The 19,790-nt window shown below is 51.0% G+C and overlaps 2 protein-coding genes across 4 annotated transcripts in view; one reads left to right on the plus strand and one right to left on the minus strand.

Annotated features, from left to right (window-relative positions):
• LOC126534541 (uncharacterized) overlaps positions 1-19,790 on the minus strand; it is an 88,491-nt gene that overhangs the window by 36,980 nt on the left and 31,721 nt on the right. The window lies entirely within an intron of this gene.
• On the plus strand, positions 1,846-11,838 carry LOC126533842 (solute carrier family 22 member 7-like). Its single transcript, XM_050181039.3, has 3 exons — positions 1,846-2,793; positions 5,878-6,799; positions 10,965-11,838. Exons 1-3 carry the CDS (start codon positions 1,948-1,950, stop codon positions 11,414-11,416), a joined length of 2,220 nt encoding a protein of 739 aa, XP_050036996.1. The 5' UTR covers positions 1,846-1,947; the 3' UTR covers positions 11,417-11,838.

A 19,790-nucleotide genomic window follows, 5' to 3' on the forward strand; every position in this document is an offset into this window, starting at 1 on the left:
GGCCTGACGGAGCAGCGCGGTGCCCGGAGGCGCCGGCCACTGAAAGCGGCGTTGGGACCACAGAGCCTGCCCGGACCCTCTCTCTCTCTACCTTGTTCGTCCTTAGGGACTGTCTGGGGAATCTGGGGACGGGAAGTGCTATTTAAGCAGCTTCGAGCTGCTCTGTTGGTCTCTCCTGATAACCACGCCAACTTGTACATATTGTATAAAGATTTCTTCGCCGAGAAAGCTCTCCTCGTCTCTGACTCTGCGTGAAGTGGGGTCCAGACCTCCTGCCGGCCACGCATACCACGGCACACGCAACAGCGGCCGTACACAACGAGTAAAAAAGCAAAATTTCATCTGCACGGTGTTTGCCTGACGTCATCTCCGCTATGCTATTCTTGCGATGAACGCAATTTATTGTTTACTTCTTTTTATTTGTCGTCGATTCTCAGGTACGAATGAATATACTTTTCTCGAGGCTCCGCTTCCCGAAGGTCAACTTTCATTGACTTGCAGAATTTCAGTTTCTCGCGAGGCGTCTGCTTTTCCTCTTTCATTGCCTCCTTTCTTTACATTTTTTTTTTAATTTTATATATACCACCCACTCCAACACATCTGCGTAACGAAACGACTGCTTCTATACGCGCTGCACAAAACTTCAGGAGAACGTGCAGACTTCGGAACGCGGACGACGGCGGGCATCGGCCCGGGGACCGCCGCTTCCAGCTTCGAAGTGGAGTTACTGTATAGGCTGCCTTTAGCCTAAAGGGAGTCAATACAGTAATTCTACTTTGCAGTGATATGATTCGCCGCGTGCGCTGGCTGAAGATTGCACTCCCGCGCGACCAGCTGGCACCGGCTGGGCAGTCCTTTTCTTTTTTTTTTTTTTTACAATTTGACGTCGGTCGCAGAACGGTGTTGTTTGGTTCTTCTGGTACGTGCATAACATAGATTAGTTACATCGTAAGAAGCCGACAAACAATGACACTAAATACAGAATAAGGGATGTTACCTGTAGTTCTTAATTGAATTGAAGAAATAGTATGTAAATGGAAATGAGAGTGGATGAAAAATTTGGAGGACGCTTAAGATTCACCTTTAGGCGTGGAACGCGATAGCGTTCAAGGACCCCTTACTGCTTCTCATGCTTCTCCGGCAACTGCAGCTTCTGTAACCGTATTGTTTACCGGGAAACGCAGGCTGTGAACGCTATGCACGAAGGCGAGCGTTCTGGTAGAAACGCGGCCTCATTGCGTGGGTCGATCTCCCGTTATTGTTTCGCACTTTTAATATTTCAGTCTGAGAAGAGCAACAAGGTATCAGCAACTTGGGTGGTAGTGAAGTGGGTGGGAATGCGGGGTTCGGAATTTGGTTCGAAATTCAATTTGCCAATGCGACGCCCAACGCTTACGCGAGACGCCGAGGCCAGATTTTCTCCAACACGGACTCCTTAACACTCTCGCGTAAAAACTGGCCACAAGTGCAGTACGAATCCAGATCGTCGAATCACGCGTGCGATGCTCTTAGTAGAAAAGTTGACTGTTGGGCTAGTTGGTCGCCCATATTTGAAGTAGTGGCTTAGCGCTTGTCCTTGTCCGTCTTTCTTGTTTCCGATGTTCTTACCACTGAGCTACCGCGGCGCCGTTTTCCCATCCACTTGCCAGGGCATTAACGCTTATCTGCTAGAACTAACCCCGGATCGTTAGCCAGCGCCACCCCTCACTGCCTTGGGGGCGGATGTGCCACATCCTTTCTGCCGATTCCATGCTCTCAATATGCGCCATAGTCTAGGACTCATCATCCTAGTAATATTCATAATTATCACCATCAAAAAACGAGCGGAAGATCGAGCTCGTGGTCGCGCGCTGCTCGTTCTGAAGAGGAAGAAGGATCACGCGACCTCGCTCGGCACTCGAACGAAAAGAAAGCCAGTCTTGAAACGCGTCCGCACACCGCGTCAGAATGGCCAAGAAGAAGCGACAGAAGTCTTTTTCCACGACGGCCGACGCCACCTCAAAGAGCGCCCGCACGAACGCCGTCGATCGCACCGCAGGCACCACTGGCGCCAGCGGGAAGGACAGCCGCGGCAGATCGACGGTCTATTCCCCTCTCACGTCGCAGGGCAGACCAGACGCCAGACCCTCGACCGCGCATCCGGAGACGGTGGGTGCGCCGCCCTCGGACCCTCGAGTCGACAGCTCTCATTCTTCAGCGCGTAGACTCAGAAAGGCCAAGAATAAGAAACCGAAGGCTCCCTCCGCTCTGGCAGAAGAGGCCCCGGCAAGAATCACCAGTGCCACGGAGACAGCTGCGCCAGGCACCGTCGATACCGCCGTGGGCGCCAAAGACGCCGGCTCGATGAACACACACCGCTCGTCGGCATTCACGGCGCTATCACCGCCCAGCAAACTGGGGACTAGCCACTCCGTCTTAGGACAGCCAGACGTGGTTGGATCCACGACTTCGGCCTCTCACGTCACCAGCAGCGTGACGCCGCTCGATCACGTCCTCGTCTTCGGTCACGGCAAGTTCCAGTGGGTCATCCTGTTCTGTACGCAGCTGGCCGTCTTCTGCACCGTGGTCCACGCCGTGGCCATGGTGAGCCTGGCGAAGCCCGTCGACCACTGGTGCAGACCGCCGGCCGGGTACGGCAACTTGCCGCCCGAGGTGTGGAAGAACAGCAGCATCCCCGTCCAGGAGGACGGTTCGTACAGCCGCTGCTTCCGCTACGAACCGCCGTTCGCGCCGTACGACGCAGGCGTCAACTTGTCTTCGACGGTTCCCTGCGACGCGGGATGGGACTACGCCGTAAGCATCCATCAGTTTCGTGCGATCCATTAACACGCGTTCGAAATAAGCGCTCAAGCTCTGGCTTACTCAGATGTATTTCAAAACTACGTGTAGAGCATTACCGGACCGAATAAAGTCCCTAACTTTGCATTTAAGATTCCTTCATTTTCTCACATGCACGTGCTCCGCGTTTCGTAATGCGTGCCAGACACGATTCGTGAAGGTAGATATCGCTGTATCTTGGTATGGCACAACGAAATGCTCGCAAATATCGACTCCTGGGAGAATATATAGCGTATTGAAGTAAAATACGTCCGACAATATGTCCAAATCCCGTGTTTGGAATAGGGGTTGTGAACATGTGTTCCTATATGCCACCTACGCTCATGTGCTCTTGTGCAAAAAGCTTCCTCTCTTTTACTCTATCTCTTTTCATACGTGCGCGCGGAAAAGAAAAATCGGTTGTAGATTATTCAGTTTTCATTAGTCACAAGCGTTTTCATTAAAGAAAGAGAATCCACAGAAGGTGACATTCGTGGTTATCGGTAACACTGAAGGTAGCGACAGGGCGGCTCTGTTGCGAGGCCACAGAGGGTTTGCGTAAGAAATTTTCAGGAAGCAAGAACTGCAATTTTTTTTTTTTTCAAACTACGTCGCGATATGTTCTCGTATTATAAAGGAAGCCATTCACATGAAATATGCAGAATCGTTCGATAATATTGCATGCCCCTTTCTGCAGCACTCAAAAGCGATGCATGCATTGTCAGTCAAAATATATATCGGTTGTTTTTTGCCGCCGCGCCCGCCCGTCACCAGAGTACGCTTGCAGTAGAAAAAAAAAACTATGCTACGTTTCCACCAGTTCCTGAAGCGACTTTTTGGAAGCCTTTTGCGTGTCATATGTGCTTCTGAGATGTGTTCTCGCGGAAAAAAATTTACTACTAAAAGCAAATGATACTTCCTTTTCAACTACTTCATTTTACCTCGTTTGAAGCCTCTTGTCATCTTTAGAAAGGTAAAAATGAGAAAAGCGGAGAAAGGTTGGCCAAGGTGCGTAATATGAGAGCCTTACAAGTGCATCTTTGTCAACGTGCACACGAAGCAACGATTTATGAGGATGTGCGGCGCCAGTGGCAAAACGTTCGAGAGAGACCTGAACTATATATTAGACGTTCTTTCATATTGAGTTTTACGTGAGCAGCCTTTCATTTTGCCACGCAATCTTTACCTTTCCGACTTAAAGTGGTGTTTAAAAAATTGTTCACAGGTTTGCGGTATTGAGAGTAACTATTTAGGAAAACAAGTTCGCCCATAATAGGCACACGCTGCCGTTCAAGTGGTTTTACCTGTCGAAGACCAGTGTCCATTTGGTTGCGTGGTCTTTCTGCATTCTTCGAAGGTGCTTTTCTTTTTCTGCCTAGATGTCTCAGATGTCGCAGCTTCCACTAATCCAACTTTGTGGATTGTCCTTTCACAGCTATCACATCAAACTAGGCCACAACCGGTCCGCCGGACAGCTAGAATATTTCTGCGGATTATTACAGCATATCTAGCAGAAGTATGGTACGCACTTATGCCATTGAATGTCCTCGTTTGCATTTAGCGTTTGCCCAATGCAGTGTACGATTGAACCAATTATTCTTAATTTTGCTTCACCTCGGCGTAAAGAACTCATTCTATACATCGAATGTTGAACGTACACACACTTGTCATCCATAACACAGATCGCCGATGGCATCGGGCGACCGGGAAATTCTACTCGCATAAAAAACTTCCTATTGTGCTTGTAAATTGTATCCAGGGTTCTCCCAGACAAATTTGTCTTCCGGTATAGTGGTTGTTATGGCTTTACAAACTCGTATAATTTTGTATGAACAAGCCGTGTTAAGTCTCACTTGCTCGGCCTACTGAGGTCTTCAGAAAGTACAGATTGTTTCTAGAAAGTGGATATATATTAATCAACAGGGAGAGTAAGTCTTCAGGCTGTCTTCATTCAATCTGGGAACTCCACGCAAAACACGTTTACAGACCTTCTGTAGCAGGCCTAAGTTATTTTGTAGGGAGTTTTTCCCGTGGGCACAGGTATTCGTCGAGATACCCCAACGGCTTAATGCGTCTTCAATGACCACAGGACGCTTTAATGCAATATATTGTTTTCTTCTACCTTCCTATTACCCTAAACTTCCTCCCCGGTTCCCTCCGAAAAGCTTCATGTGTAATTATGTCCTCATTGCAATAAATAAGCAACTATAAATTGTAGTCAGTGAGAAGTCGATAATGGAAAATAGGATCCCCATGCATACTTATTAAAAGACTTTCACATATCTTCGCACTTCAAGAAATAGTTCCTCTGGAGATGCTATACCTGTACATAAAAGATTGCTACGGTACCTTGAGTACGCCACATTTACCGAAACGCGCACAAGCAGCCAGCATGTGCAAGTATGTGAGTCGACATGACAGCTCCCAACGCAAAAGGGTCATTTAAATAGTGGATTAGGAAACGATTTCCCTGATCTATTGAACTACGTGCATCCTCGAAAGCATCTCCTGCTCAACTGTGGGCGCAGCGTGCTATGAATAACATCCACTAATTTGAATTGCCAGGTTTGATTGCCTCACAGATATACCTACCACTCACGTCAGCAAGAAACAGTTGCTCGCCCTCCTTAGGGTGAGGAGGTTCACTGCGAGGAAGCCGCAGAGCAAAGCAAAAGCGCAGTCATGCGTGCAAATGGCATTGAAAGATAAAAGTTCTAGAAGACGGCTATTCGCTGGTGCATGTGTAGATGTTTCCTTTGAGACCCGCTTGCCGCTGCATTCTTGACCCGTTACTAACCACAATGCATTTTTTGAGTAGGTTCAGTAAATCGGGCCAACATTCGCTCCATAAATCGTTTACCCAGCGCTCCTGTATATGTGCTTGGAGTATAACTAGGTGTGCCTGATTATATACTCTGCTCGGGCGCGGAACTGATTAAGTTCCCAGCGTCAAGGACGTGACGGCAATAAGCATTACACGTTTCCCTATTCTAAGTCTATGGCCATTGCTCCTATCACCTCTGAACCTGCTCAACTGTGACTGCCTCTCAATACTTGCAGGCTTCGATCCACACCTCCATCATAGCCGAGTGGGACCTAGTGTGCCATCGACGTTGGATATTGCTCGCGATGACGGCAAGCTACATGGGCAGCACGGTCGTCGTCATGCCAGTCGCGGGTGTAGCGGCCGACCGGGTCGGTCGGGTTCCGGTGCTGGCCGTCGCGCTGTTCGTCCTGATAGTCGCCGGTACCACGCTCGCCTTCGCCACCACGCTGGTCATGTTCACCATACTGCGCGTCCTCATCTCCGTTTCGGTCGGGAGCCTGCTCATCGCGGCCGTGGTGCTCCTCTTCGAGGTGACCGATTCATCGCGCCGCGTGCTCTACTGCTCCATCGCCATCGCCGGTGGAGTCTCGACCGCCAACGTGTACGGCGAGATCGTGTACGACCTGGCCGACAGATGGGTACTCGTCCAAATGATGAACATGCTCCCCAGCGCGCTGCTCATCGGCGCGGTCTGCATCGTCCAGGAGTCGCCGAACTGGCTCCTGGCTACGCACAGGGTTCGGCGGCTGTGCAAGATGGCGATATCGGCGGCGCAGACGAACGGTGCCAACCTAGAACACGCGGCTAAGCGGCTGGAAGGCTTCCGCAAGGAGGACAGGCGGTCCAGAAGCGAGAGCTTGAGCGAGGGGTTCAACGAGGCGTCGCCCTTGGAGGTGTTGACCAACCCGTCGTTCCGCTCCGCGACCCTTGTCGCGTACGGCTGCTGGTTTCTGGCGATGAGCCTCTTCGACCAGCTCCGAGGTAGCCGCGATGCCCTACCTGTCTACTATGTCCAGATCGCGCTCGAATGCCCCACCGTGACGGCCAACATCTTCCTGCTCGAGCGCAAGGGGAGACGCATCGCCACCGCCATCTGCATGATCGCCCTCGGCTTCCTCGTGGCGGCGCTCGGAGCCTTCTGCTTCATTTTACCGGGTAAGGCCTCCTTCACACACCGTAGTTTTGAAGGAACCCTCACGGAACTGAATCCGTATTGATGGTCAGATCAGCATTCCGGAAAACCTCTATGTTTTGGGAGGCAGCTGTAGGCGCCCGTTCCTGCGGCTAGCGATGACGTCGGTCTAAGCATAACCGAGCGAACGAGCAAAACAGCGAAGGATCAAACAGGGAACGTGGCTGGGCAGATGAAAAAAAAGGCGGGTTTAGAATGTGAAGTCCAGTGAGTACGCCGATTCCGGAGCCCGTGTGCTCAAGGGCACGGTTTAGTCGATCTTCATGCCAGTGTTGCGTCTTCACAGGGATCAACGCGATAGTGATAGCTGTTCTTCACGTAGGCATATATATGCACAAGGTGTTTCAGATGAACGTTGAAGATTCCACGCACGGCACTGTGAGAATGGATGATATAGACGAAGCATCCTAGCTGGATGTAGCTTGGTTATCAAGCACTGCTCAGGCTGCTGCAAGGCGTTACAAAACAGACAAACATGCTCGTGTGAGGCGACCAATTGTGCGTGTGAATCAAGCGGGTGTGTGAGTGCGCCGGTGACGGCGGCGGCATACAAATTCTTTGCTGTGGTCCGTCGAAGAAACGTGGTGTTGTACAGCGCAGGACTTAACTTTAATCTCGTGCGATGTTTAAGCGGCATACACCGTTCGTAAGCTATAGGCCGAAATGCAAACACCTACTCAGGGGGTTACCAGTGCAAGATTCCGATGCAGCGATGTGCCGTCAACTGCGGCGCATATAAACGTTCTCAAAGGAAGAATGGTGGTGAGGAGTGCAGGTCATTAAGAGAATGGACACAAAATTGAATAGAAGTTTATCTCTGTGTAGGAAGGGCAGTTATTACCGACGGGTGCCACGATCTAGGCACGCATTCTGCACTATCGTCTCCGTCAATTGGCCAAGCAGGGGATTTGTGTAAACGTGTTTTGTCTTCTCACTGCCATTTTTTAATCTTATTTTGAGCTGCTGCTATTGTCGGCGTCGGTTTTACGAAGGTGGACGTCAAAAAACAGTGTGCGTACGTCAAGTTGATTCCCTGTGGGGAATCTTTACGATGTCAAAGAATTTGTTAATCTTAAGTGATACCACGAAGCCCAACAGTCAACCACCATTTTTTTTACGCTGAACTGCGCAACCTGTTGTGTGACGCAATTCGAACAAAACGTTCTTTGTACTCATGCAAATGGATTGCGTTCCACAACGTTCCCGCCCAGACAGCAATGAGCGCCCAGGGACAAAGACCAAATGACAATGCATCATCATTCTTCCTAGACTCTCTGCATCTAGCCCCTTGCGACTAATCTAAACAAAGATCTAAAAAGTCATCGAAGGAAGGCGTTTTCAAGGTGTGGAGGACGCAAAGAAGAAATCATGTGTTCATCACTTTGCAGAAGTCACTGAACAGTTTTTAACAACAGATAAAGCGGCGGGACTAGTTTATTGCGTGAATGTGAGAATAACATGGTAATTATCCTTTGTGAATCTTTCGAAAAAATATGCGCATTACAAAAAACAATTCTCGTTATTTATGAGTCCACACTAAAATATCTACATATATTTAGGATGCCTCAAAGTGGCACATACCCATCAGTGGGTATGTACCAAGAATAGGCACATACCCAGACACACATACCCAGCCGCCCAAAAATGACGAAGCCTTTGTATATCACGTGGTATTCCGTCGAGATAGACGTGCTTTAGCTGACGTTATTTGGCATGTTCTATGTCGCGATTTAATGTTTCATTACGTAGGACAACACTGACGCTCTGCCGTCCAAAATTCTGTGCTACATCAGCCGGAGAAACCGGTGGAACATACCAGAACAGTGTAGCCCGAACGCCAGAAATCGAAGAAGAAATCTAGCACGTGTGCTTGGCTATGTTTCTTCGGCGACCGCTTTTCACCGGTTAGCAAATGTCATACGTTATCGCTCAGCGCAAGACGTGCCAGCATAATTAGGAACTTAGGCAATTGTTATGGTTCAATCTATCTGTTGTGTATGTCCTCGCCGAACCACGTACTATCACATTGCATGCGCGACACGAATTGTGTAGAAGTTTCTGGAAATTACGGGGGCACCAGCGATTACACTAGAACATTTGACGAGTGATATGCAGTAGCTGACGCGCCTGACCCGTTGATCAGATTTTCGACGCTCACCGACTGCGTTCGCCGCTTTCGTTGTGGCTTGATTACCACTTGCCTTTGTGGGCACGAGTCCACCCAATAAAAGCTAGCCGAGTCATTCACAGGTTTGCTACTGTGTTCTTGATGGTCACTACAACGTGGCAGCTGGAGGAGGTGCTTGTGCGTTCATGTACCGGACGCCCGCGCAGAGCCGCGATCCAAGCCTGTAACCATAAGACCGCACCAACTTCGCCCGGATCATCGCGCAAACCGCAGGCTACAAAACCTGCCCCCGGAGCACGGAATTCTACCTGAGACGGCCAATAATGGCGTGACCAACTCAATAACCCCTATGGCAGCCCCAGCGACCCCCATCGGGCTGCAGCAGCCCAGGGAGCCACCGACCTTCCGCAGATCATCCTTTGAAGACCCGGAAAACTGGCGGGAAACATACGAAAAGATCGCTGCATTCAATAACCGGAACTGACGACACGATGAGGCATGTATGCCTTAGAAGACGCCGCCAAGACGTGGTTTGAGAACAGGTAATCGACCCTGAAGACACGGTACCTCTTCCTTAACGGCTTCCTGCAGACTTTCAGGAGCGTCCTGCGCAAAGAGCGAGCCCGAGCTCCCCTGGAAACCCGCATGCAGCTGTCCAACGAGAACATAGCGATCTTGAGCCAGGAGACCGGGGAAGAACGCTATCTGAGTACGGTGAGAACGTGACAGTATCATGCGCTATTCCATTAAGAGGAATGTGTGCGTTGGAGATGCCGACATATGCAACGGTTTCAACACGAAGAACGGAGTTGCCCCTACTCGCATGACACAGTCGGTCGGAATTCCACCCATACTACCCCGCTCGCCCTATAAAGAAAATCAAGGGTCCAGCCCAGTAACGTTTCGCTATTAAAAGGCGTTCGAGACCCCTTTGAGATATGGATGATGCGACAATCAAATGATTTCCTGGGGACGTATTTTGCCACAGAAGTATACACATCGAAGCGACTCAAGATAACCACACCAGTAATTGAAAAAGAATGTAAACAGCCTTTTTAACCAAAAGAATCAGATCCTAATGCAAGACCGAAAGCCCTACATCCGAGGAGCTCGTAATTGCTTCCAGAAATAGCAAATGCGGACGCTGCTTACTTTTATAGCTACAATGAATAACAGCCATTTTCACTTAGAACATCGAAACTGAAGTGTCGTTGAATGCATATTTCATGCCTCTGCATTGGGTGCACGACAACGAACCTCAGGTAGTCAAAATTAATCCGGAGTCATCCATAACGGCAGGCCTCGCAATCAGACCGTGCTTTTGGCACGTAAAAGCCCGGAATTCATTTATTTGCATACTTTGAGTAGCGCACGAAACACACGAACCAAGGAAAGGAGAAGACGACACTTGGGCTGCGTTCGTGTCATATTGTCCTTGCCTTTATTTGTGCGTCTAACGCGCAACCTAAAGTACGAATATGAATAGGTACAACTAGACCAGCTTTCATTTCTTCTGCTGCATATTAACTTATGTTATTTTTCTTTCTTTCGTGCGTTTCGCAGACGCTCACGGGTGACACGATTCGTCCAGCATCGCCGTCAGGCGATCATGAAACTATCGATTTATCACAGCTTGACAAGGATACTTGCTTCATGCTCGCCCGACAGCCGTAAACAGTGATGATGGTGTAAACAGTCACGATGCTAAGGGCGAGAAAGTTGCGCTCTTCGGCACTTCAGTTTGTTTTCTGATGGAAATGAGTGATTATGTATGTGAGCGTAGGCTTACTGTTTTCATGCGTTTGAAATGATGCGACTATGTGGAAATTTAGAATTACAAAGCGTTTAATAACGATAACTAAGCCTGAGGCACAAATCAATGTAATACTCCCTAATGGCAGACGGATGATAGCAGCGGCAGACTATTTTAGTCGGAACCACTATGACCAAAGTTGCCGTTGAATTTAATGCCACCGCCATTGGGGCACCACCTATTGCAGATCCCTCGGGCGATTACGGTTTGGCGCGCCACCTCGAGACGACCGTCCGCGTGACGGCGCTGCTGGCCGTCGACTCGGTCGTGGTCAGCCTCTGCGTCATCACGGTCGAGATGTACCCGACCGTGCTCAGGGTCGGCGGCCTGGCCTTCGCCTACGTGAGCGGTCGGTTCGGCGCCATCGCCGCGACCTTCGCTAGCTCCGGCTCTCGCCTGGGTCGGGGCGTCGAGCTTACCCTGTTGTCGCTGCTGCTGGTGGCGTTCGGCGCTCTGGCTCTGGTCGTGATGCCCGAGACCACCAAGATCCACGCCACGAACACGTCCCCCGTGGTCGACGCGCGCAGTGCCGAAAGGGACAAGTGGATGCTCGACGGTCCGCTCAGGCTCGCCCGAGATAGGCGAGCGTCGAGCTTGGTCCACACGCAGCGCAAGAGTTGGGCCGTCTCGCCATCCTGAAGCATTTCCAACCGCCTGCCTATTTCGACGAAACTATTTCTTCCACTCCAGCGACCCTATAAGCCATGTGCACCACTGAACCTATGACATTGAAAGGGCTGTGGGAGCTTTGCAAATAACCATGCGGATAGCTTATTTCTTTGTTACATCATAGATATTTGTGTGTGTGTGTGACGAAGATATAGGCTGCTGTCGTGTTGGTGTGACAATTCTCCAGTGGGGACGATTTTCTTGCGCACCACCGAAGCACAGACAATGCAGTGCTTGGAGGATGACGGGACAGCTATTGGCTATCGACTAGATCGTCGATCATGCAGGAAAGTGAAATAGGCTGGTTCGCACACGTGCTTCTTTCCTGTTATGTACTTTTTATGCTTTCGTAGGAATAAACTGGCGTTTGCTGCCATGCGGCAATAAGTGTACTCGTATAAGATTCCCCTTTCTTTTTCGTAGCAAAGCTCGGTTATGTTTTATTTTATGACTATTTATTTTTATGTTCAGCAACGCGACCATTCACTAACGCCTGCTTTCTCGCAGCGTCCGCGCATGGTATTAATTAGCGCTGCGGAGATGTGCGTTTGAAATCGCGAGAAGGGTGCGAATCTGTATTTCGACTTCTGGAAGGTCGTAGTGCAAGAAAATCGCGCTCTGCATTGTTAACTGAGCGTTTTAAATTGTGAAGATCTGTAACCATATTGGAACCACTGGAATCTGTTAAGTAACGTCCTCACGGTTTACTCGCAAGCTTAAAAACTGCGTTGAGTGCTTGCGAGATTGATTGCGACGTCCGCACCTACTGGGTTCATATATGTATGTGTTCTACAGACTCGACAACCTTCAACAATCGAAGCATAAAAGTGCTGTGGTAAGAGACGAGTGTTTATTGAACACACGCGTGCGTTTGCCAGCACAGTCTAGCGCAATTTGAACGTTATCGGGAGAGTGTCGACTAAAAACACGAACGGCGCCACGGCCCACAGTCTTCTTTTGAGGAGAGGCAGGTATCGGGCAAGCTCAATCTTTTTTGCTGTTCATTATGCTGCGGTCACTCCCGTCTGGTGAAGGCGCTTTTTCATTTTTTTTTTTGCTTCAGGGAACAGGCAGTGATGGTACTGCGCGCAACACATTCTTCGGTATTATAGAAAGGGTGGCGAGTTCGTCGCGGGAGTGATTGCTGCAGCATGGAACAGCCAACGAGGGAGAGAAGAGCGCGAAATCTTGATTTTCACTGTTCCAAAACTGGCCGCTATGTTGGCCGACGCTCTCGCGATTACCTTCAAATAGCTCTATATGCTGTACATAGACGCGGAAAAGCTAATATGAAGGAACGTAGTCGACACACACCGCAGTTTCTCTATTAACGGCGAACACAACCGCTGGGTAGCCACGCCTAACGTTAATAATCTGCTGAAGCCAGGAAGCAGAGGCGTTTTATGGGCAAGTCTTGAGCCGATTGTTAATGAGAAACTGCAGCCTCAGGTAAGAACTGATATATATTTGAGAAAGGTTACAAACAAAGCACGTGGCATGCCGTATAGACTCGTGTAAGGGCCGCACCCGTTTAAGGGCCGCAACCCCAACTTGACAGCCGAATTGGGGAAGGGGGAATTATAACGCAGAAGCAATCGTTTTCGATGCCGCGCCTCCTGCCCAGACTACCGTGGATCAGCTTGTTGCGAACCTGCTGCTCATCATGGAAGCAGTCAGCACCGTGCTTCCAGCTAACCACCCGCTCCGACCCATATGCCTGCAGGCAGTGGCTTGCCATCAGCCAGCCAACCACCATGGCTGATCAGCCAACAGCAAGGAAGGGTCGCCGCCGCCCGAGTGCTCTCCAGTAGAACACTAACTCTGCAGCAGCGACACGCATACTTTTCCCTGCATCTTCTGCAGAGCGACTACGGCGTGCTTGCTCTGCAGGAAGTGTACGCGATACCCGAGGACCTGCGACTCCCGGGATACACCGGTTACTCAGGCGCCACCACCTGCACGACACGCGGCTGCACGGACGTGCCGTGCCTGGACGACGCCCACCAGCCCGGCAAGCCGCGGACAGCCATCTGCGTTCAGTGCAACCTGGCGCACGCTGTGATTCCAATGGCCGACGTCGTAGGAGGGCCCCTGGAGTGTTGTGCTGTCACTGTGTGTCTCGGCAGCCAAGACACGACCATGGCGAGCATATACATACGACCAGGAAAGCCACGGGACTCCTCCATCCTTCACCAGCTGGATCTACGCCTAGGGAGGCAGGCAGTCCTGTGTGGCGATTTCAATGCCCACCACACAGACTGGGGAAGTCGCCGCTGCTCCAGCCGAGGCCGAAGACTTCGCGACGCCATCAGCAGAGCCGGACTGGTGATCTTGAACAGCGGAGGACCCACCTATGTCCGCCGAGGGGTGAAATCAGCCATCGATCTCTCCCTCACCACAGAACAGTGCTCCTACTCTTGGGACACAACTCCGGACACTTGGGGTTCGGACCACTTCCCCATTGGGATCACCTCTGTACACGGAAGGAAGCCAAAGACCAGAACTTTCCACGTCATAGACTGGTCTCTGTTTAGGAAGCACTGCAGTGAGGCGGCCGATCGCTGTGACTTTCTAGATGCCATCGCAGAGTGCGCCCAGGCGGCTACCGTTCAGTGCTCTGCGCCACCGGACACCCCTGCTCCGGATCTCCGCCTATTCAACCTCCGTGCCTCCAGGCGCCGCATGGAGCGCAGAGCAATTCGAACAGAGAAGGCAGAGCACTGGACTGAATACAGACGAGTGGACGCCTGCTGTAGAAGACAGGCCCGGCGCAGGAGGAACCAGAGCTGGGTGAGCCTGTGCTCCAGCATCAAGGACCATTCAAGGGGCCTTCTAGCCTGGCGACTACTCAAGTCACTCACCGGCAAGAGGACCAGCCGTCAACCCGTCCTCGCTGTGGCCATCTCGCTAGGAATCAGCGAAGAGGCCCTTGCTGAACTTCTGGCGGACTGGTTCGCCCCTGCCGTGCCACAGAGTGCAGCCATCCTGCCGGTCGGACACCCCCCTGCCCAGCTGTCCACCTGTCTACACAGCATCCGCCCTGCTTGGACGTCCAGCCAGGTCGCTTCCCTCAGCCAAGAGCCACTTGCCCTGCACGAGCTCCAGGCGGCTCTCAGGCGAGGAAAACGCTGCAGCGCACCAGGAACAGACGGTGTAACGCCACAGATGCTCCGCAACCTGGCCGCCAGCGAGCAACAACGCCTGCTCGAGTGCTTCAATGAGATCTGGCAGTCAGGGCAGGTGCCAGGGGCATGGCGCACAGCCATTGTGGCACCCATCCTCAAGGCCAGAAAACCGGCTAGGGAACTGTTATCCTATCAACCGGTCTCCTTCACCTCCGTTGCGTGCAAGGTGATGGAGGCCATGGCTCCAGTACGACTGGACTGGGTGGCCCGTGCTCGCGGCTTCCTGGCAGACCAACAGACGGGCTTCCGGCGGCGGCGGTGCACTGCAGACTCCATCGCTGACATGGTGTCCACCCTGAAGGACGCCAAGGCCGGCGGGGACCTCGTGATGCTCCTGCTGATCGATGTACAGGGTGCCTTCGACAGCCTTCCTCACGCAATTGTCCAGCAGGGCCTGGACCTCCTCGGCATCTGTGACAACCTGCGGGGGTTCCTCTCGTCGTTCCTGCACAATCGCACCCTCAGGGTACGTGTGGGTCAATCGAAGAGCACCCTCCGTCCAGTCGCCGCAGGTATACCACAGGGATCAGTGGTGAGCCCCTTCCTTTTCAACTTGGCCATGGCACGGTTGCCTGCTGCCCTGCCGATCGACCCTCACTTCCCCGTGCAGTCCTCAATCTACGCGGACGACATCGCGCTATGGGTGCGGGGACCACCGCAACACATCCAGAAGGCACGTGCGGCCCTACAGAGAGCCCTGGACACTGCGGCTGCCTACTTGTGCAGCATCGGCCTCACCATCTCGACCAGGAAGACCGAGGCCTTGCTACTGCATCCCAGAGCATCAACCCACCGCTCAGCTGCCTGGCTACGCTTGGAGGGCGTCCAGATCCCATGGAGCAAGGCAGTCACCTACCTGGGGCTGCGCATTGACCATCGGCTGGCCTGGCTGCCGGCTACCAAGGCCCTGTGCACCCAGATGCTTCCGCTCCGCAAGGCGATCTCACAGCTCACCCTCTCTTTCCTTTTAATACCAGCTCCCCCACCCTGCTGGCGCTGAGCCGTGCTCCCGCATGGGTTGCGGAAGGTAGTGCCAGCCTTTCCTCCTTTCCCACAAGAACCACTTCTCTTTCGATGCCTCGATGCTGCTCGCGCGCCTTAGCGAATTTTCGTGCGCCGCTGCAACATGGCGAGAGCCATCTAGTAGCGGCACCTAAAACCCCTGAAACTTCGTAAAGTACATACTACTAGACACGACAGCCGTTTCGCACAAACGGGATAAACTCAAGTTCAAAGTACGGTACGGCACGTTTTTTCTATTTCTGAAAAATAAAGGCCGCTTAAATTTGTCAATCGGACTACTGACGCACGGCGTGCAGACTCAAAGTCGCATTAAAGCAACGTAGCGCCTCAGCGACATCGTAGCACTGCAGAGTCTAGGCGTCGCACTTCTCGTGCCCACCGTCTTATCTTTGCGGCTATGCCATCGCTAGAGGTCGCGGGTTCGATCCCAACCGAGGCAGCCACATTTGGTCGGGGGCGAAGTACAAAAACACTCGTGTATTTAGGTTTAGGCGCTCGTTAAGGAACCCCAGGGGGTCAAAATTAATACTAGTCTGCCACTACCACGTGCTTCATAATACGATTGTGGTTTTCGCACGCAGTCCCATAATGTGCCGTGTAAGGCAATGACAATACTAACATACTAGGAGGTTATAAACAATTGCACACGACAGCGCCTAAAGCAATCACGTCTCGCTATGTGTTCTGTGTTCTAGGAAGACAAAACAGCAGTGGAGCACGCACGGTAACGTCTACCATCAGCTCGCCACTCTCGTATTGCACTAAACGCTGAAGAAACGAAACATTCGCCGTCAGCATCACCGCTAAGTAGTGTCAATGAAAGCAAACAGCACAGAAAGCTTCGCTTACATCGATTCCCACGGTGCGTCGGGTTCGCATAATTTTTTCACTACGTAGACTTTTCCTCTCACACCATAGTGGTGCGACTATACAATGCACCAGCGAGGTTTCATTTTCGTTTCAGTTTATCTGACACACCAAAAGCACAATAGACCAGAAATTTGCTGAGTTACTGGAGGCCCATGATCACACAACTGGCAGCCCATCAATTTTTAATTAAAGTCGCACTGCAGACCTTGTGGCCCAAGCAGGAGGGGCAAGGTACACTGGTAAATGCAATAAGCATACAGAAGGCTAGAACGCTAATGTAATTGCCAGGCTATTGAACATTATCTTTATCTTCTACATGCTAATCTTCAACCCCGCTCTTACACTTTCTCTGTTAAAGTTTTCCATTATTTGCTGTAAATCGTCTCCACTGCTGCTGAACAGGACAATGTCATCTGCAAACCGAAGGTTGCCGAGATATTCGCCGATGATCGTCATAGCTAAGTCGTCCTTGTCTAATAGCTTGAATACTCGTAAGTATGCAGTAAAAAGCATTGGAGAGATTGTCTCTCTGCCTGACTTTTCTTTACAAGCGATTTTCTACTTTTCCTAGTGCAGAAACAAGGTAGCTGTGGTATCTTTGTAGATATTTTCCCAAGGTATTCATACATGCCTCCTGTAATTCATGATGCCTCTATAACTCTATAACTCTTGAAGCCTCTATGACTGTTGGTATTTAAAATGAATCAAATGCCTTATCATAATCTATGAAATCCATATAGAGAGGTTGATGGTACTCCGCAGATTTTTTTAATTACCTGATTGTTGACATGGATGTGAGCCATTGTATATCCCTTCCAGAAGCCAGCCTGCGCTCTTGGTTGATTGAAGTCCACTGTTGCCCTGATTCTATTAGAAATTAACTTGGTAAATATTTATAGAACACTGAAAGCAAGCTAATGGGCCTATAAGGAAGGAAATCAACTTTATTCGAGGTCCTGCAGGCCACGAGAGCTTCGGGCTCTCAGGGAGTGGGCGTCTCCCACGACGGAACCAGGAGGTTGAGTTTCCTGGCGGCGTCGTGGACCTGCTGGACGGCCCAGAGTTGGGGAGCGAGTTCTTCGCTCCGGATTGCTGCTTCAAACGCGCTTGTCCTGTTTGTAGTTTATGTGAGCTTGCGAGCACGGCCAGAGTAAATGATATACGTTAAGGGATCTATTGCAATTGGTGCAATAAGGCTTGTCGTAGAGCTCAGGCATGTAATGGTGTAGTCGGTTTTGCGTGGGGTATGTGTCTGTCTGTAGCATTCTGAGTGTAACCGCTTGAGCTCGAGTGAGAGAGAGAGAGAGAGAGAATCAACTTTTGAACTGAGCGCTTAGTGACGGTTGGTGCGCGCTGGCACCAGATGGGGTGGAACCTTATTCTCAGGTCCCATATGCGTCCAGCAGTTCCTGGCCCCTAGCCGCCAGCGCGAGCTGGGTCGGTAGGTCGGGGCTGGACAACAATGTCTCCCATCGCTCGGTGGGGTTGGGGCTGGGGAGGGTGGGGGGTAGGGATGGTGGGGGGTTCTTGAGCTTAGTGCACTCTGCAATGATGTGCGCTAGAGTGCCTTTTGACCGTCTGCAAAAAGGGCATAAAGTGTCATGCTCTGTTGGGAACATCTTGTGCAAGAGCACGGGATGCGCTAGCGACCCCGCTTGCGTGCGTCGCAAGATCGTTTGCTGCTGTCGGCTGAGTTGCGGATGCGGACGGGGAAGCCTACATCTGCCGCTTCTGTACATTTGCGTGATTTCTTTGTAGCTTGTCACGGGGTGCGGTAGCTCTGGCTCATCCTCGGCCCGGATTGACAGTTCTCGGGCATAGTGGTCGGCGAGTGCGTTGCCTTCCACTTGCGAGTGAGCCGGGACCCACACGAGCTCAACGGCCCGTCCCGGTGATTTGCATTTGGTGAGGATCGCTAGTGCCGCGGGAGAGATGTTCCCCTTGCGGTAGCTTGCGTAGGCGGTCTGGGAGTCTGTTGACCACGGTCCTCACTCCCGGTTGTGCGAGTGCGAGGGCCACGGCCACTTCTTCTGCTTCGGCTATATTCGTCGTCCGTATCGACGCGCCTGTGACCAGATTATCGATGGTGGTGACGACCGCCGTTGCTCTGGTTCCGTGCTTGGGAAGCGAGGCGTCCGCGTAGAGAACCTCTGGGTCCTTTTCCAGCTGTCGAGCCATTGCCTTGGCCCGCGCAGAGCGTCTCTCGTCGTTGCTCCCCGGCTGCATGTTCCGGGGGAGAGGCTTGGTCTTAATAATGTCTCTCCACGTTGTGGGGAGTGGCTCCGTTGTCGGTTGCTGTTCAATTTGCCATCCTATCTTGCGTAGGACGGCCCGACCGTGCTCTGTCCGGCTCAGCCTTACTCTCTGGTGGGATAGGTGTGCTTCCACCAGCTCTTCCACCGTGTTGTGGGCACCCATTTCCAGCAGCTCGAGTGAGCGTGAGTGGGCCTGTAATTTTTCAATTCTTTACCGTCTCGCTTCTTATGGATGAGTATAACAGTGGCATTTTTCCAGCTCTCTGGTACAGTCGTGAGGCATTGCGTAAAAAGGACTGCAAACTTTTCAAGCATGATATCTCAATTTTTTATTAAATCGACTGCTATTCCATCTTCTTCTGCTCTGTATTCCGTTCATCGCCACTTAGAATGGAGGCAACGTGTCTGCTTTGGGTACTGTACATGTAAGTATCGAATTCTTCTGCTGCTTTTACTATATCATCGAAATTGCTGATGGCATTATGCTGGTGACAACATAATAAAGAATAATGGAGGGTAGGCCCTCGATGCGCCCCCGCAGGTTGTAAATTGTCACTGGTCAGCACTGGTCAGGAGCCAAGGGTACAGATTGACACATGATGTAGCTAACTCCCCGATTACACTTGTGCATTTCTTGTCAACATGAGGGCACTGAAATATTTCTGAGTAACCTAGGTGAATTGCAAGCTTTTGTGAAAGCGCACCGATTTACATAGCGTCAGCAAGCAGCTATTAATAATAATGCAACAGTATTAATAATGATGTAACTACCTAAAGCAAGACTACATATATATATATATATATATATATATATATATATATATATATATATATATATATATATATGATGTTACGGTAAGGAAGAAGCGTGCGTCTATTTACAGATGGCTTTTAATGGCTGAGCCAACAAGCGTAGAGCAGCGATAATACTAAATTCTTCCTCGTCTTCAAGACCACCATCAGCGTCTTCTTTCCACATTACCGACTGTGACATCACCCCCGTCGGAAAAA

The sequence above is a fragment of the Dermacentor andersoni genome, chromosome 7 (assembly GCF_023375885.2).
Source record: "Dermacentor andersoni chromosome 7, qqDerAnde1_hic_scaffold, whole genome shotgun sequence".
NCBI lineage: Eukaryota > Metazoa > Arthropoda > Arachnida > Ixodida > Ixodidae > Dermacentor > Dermacentor andersoni.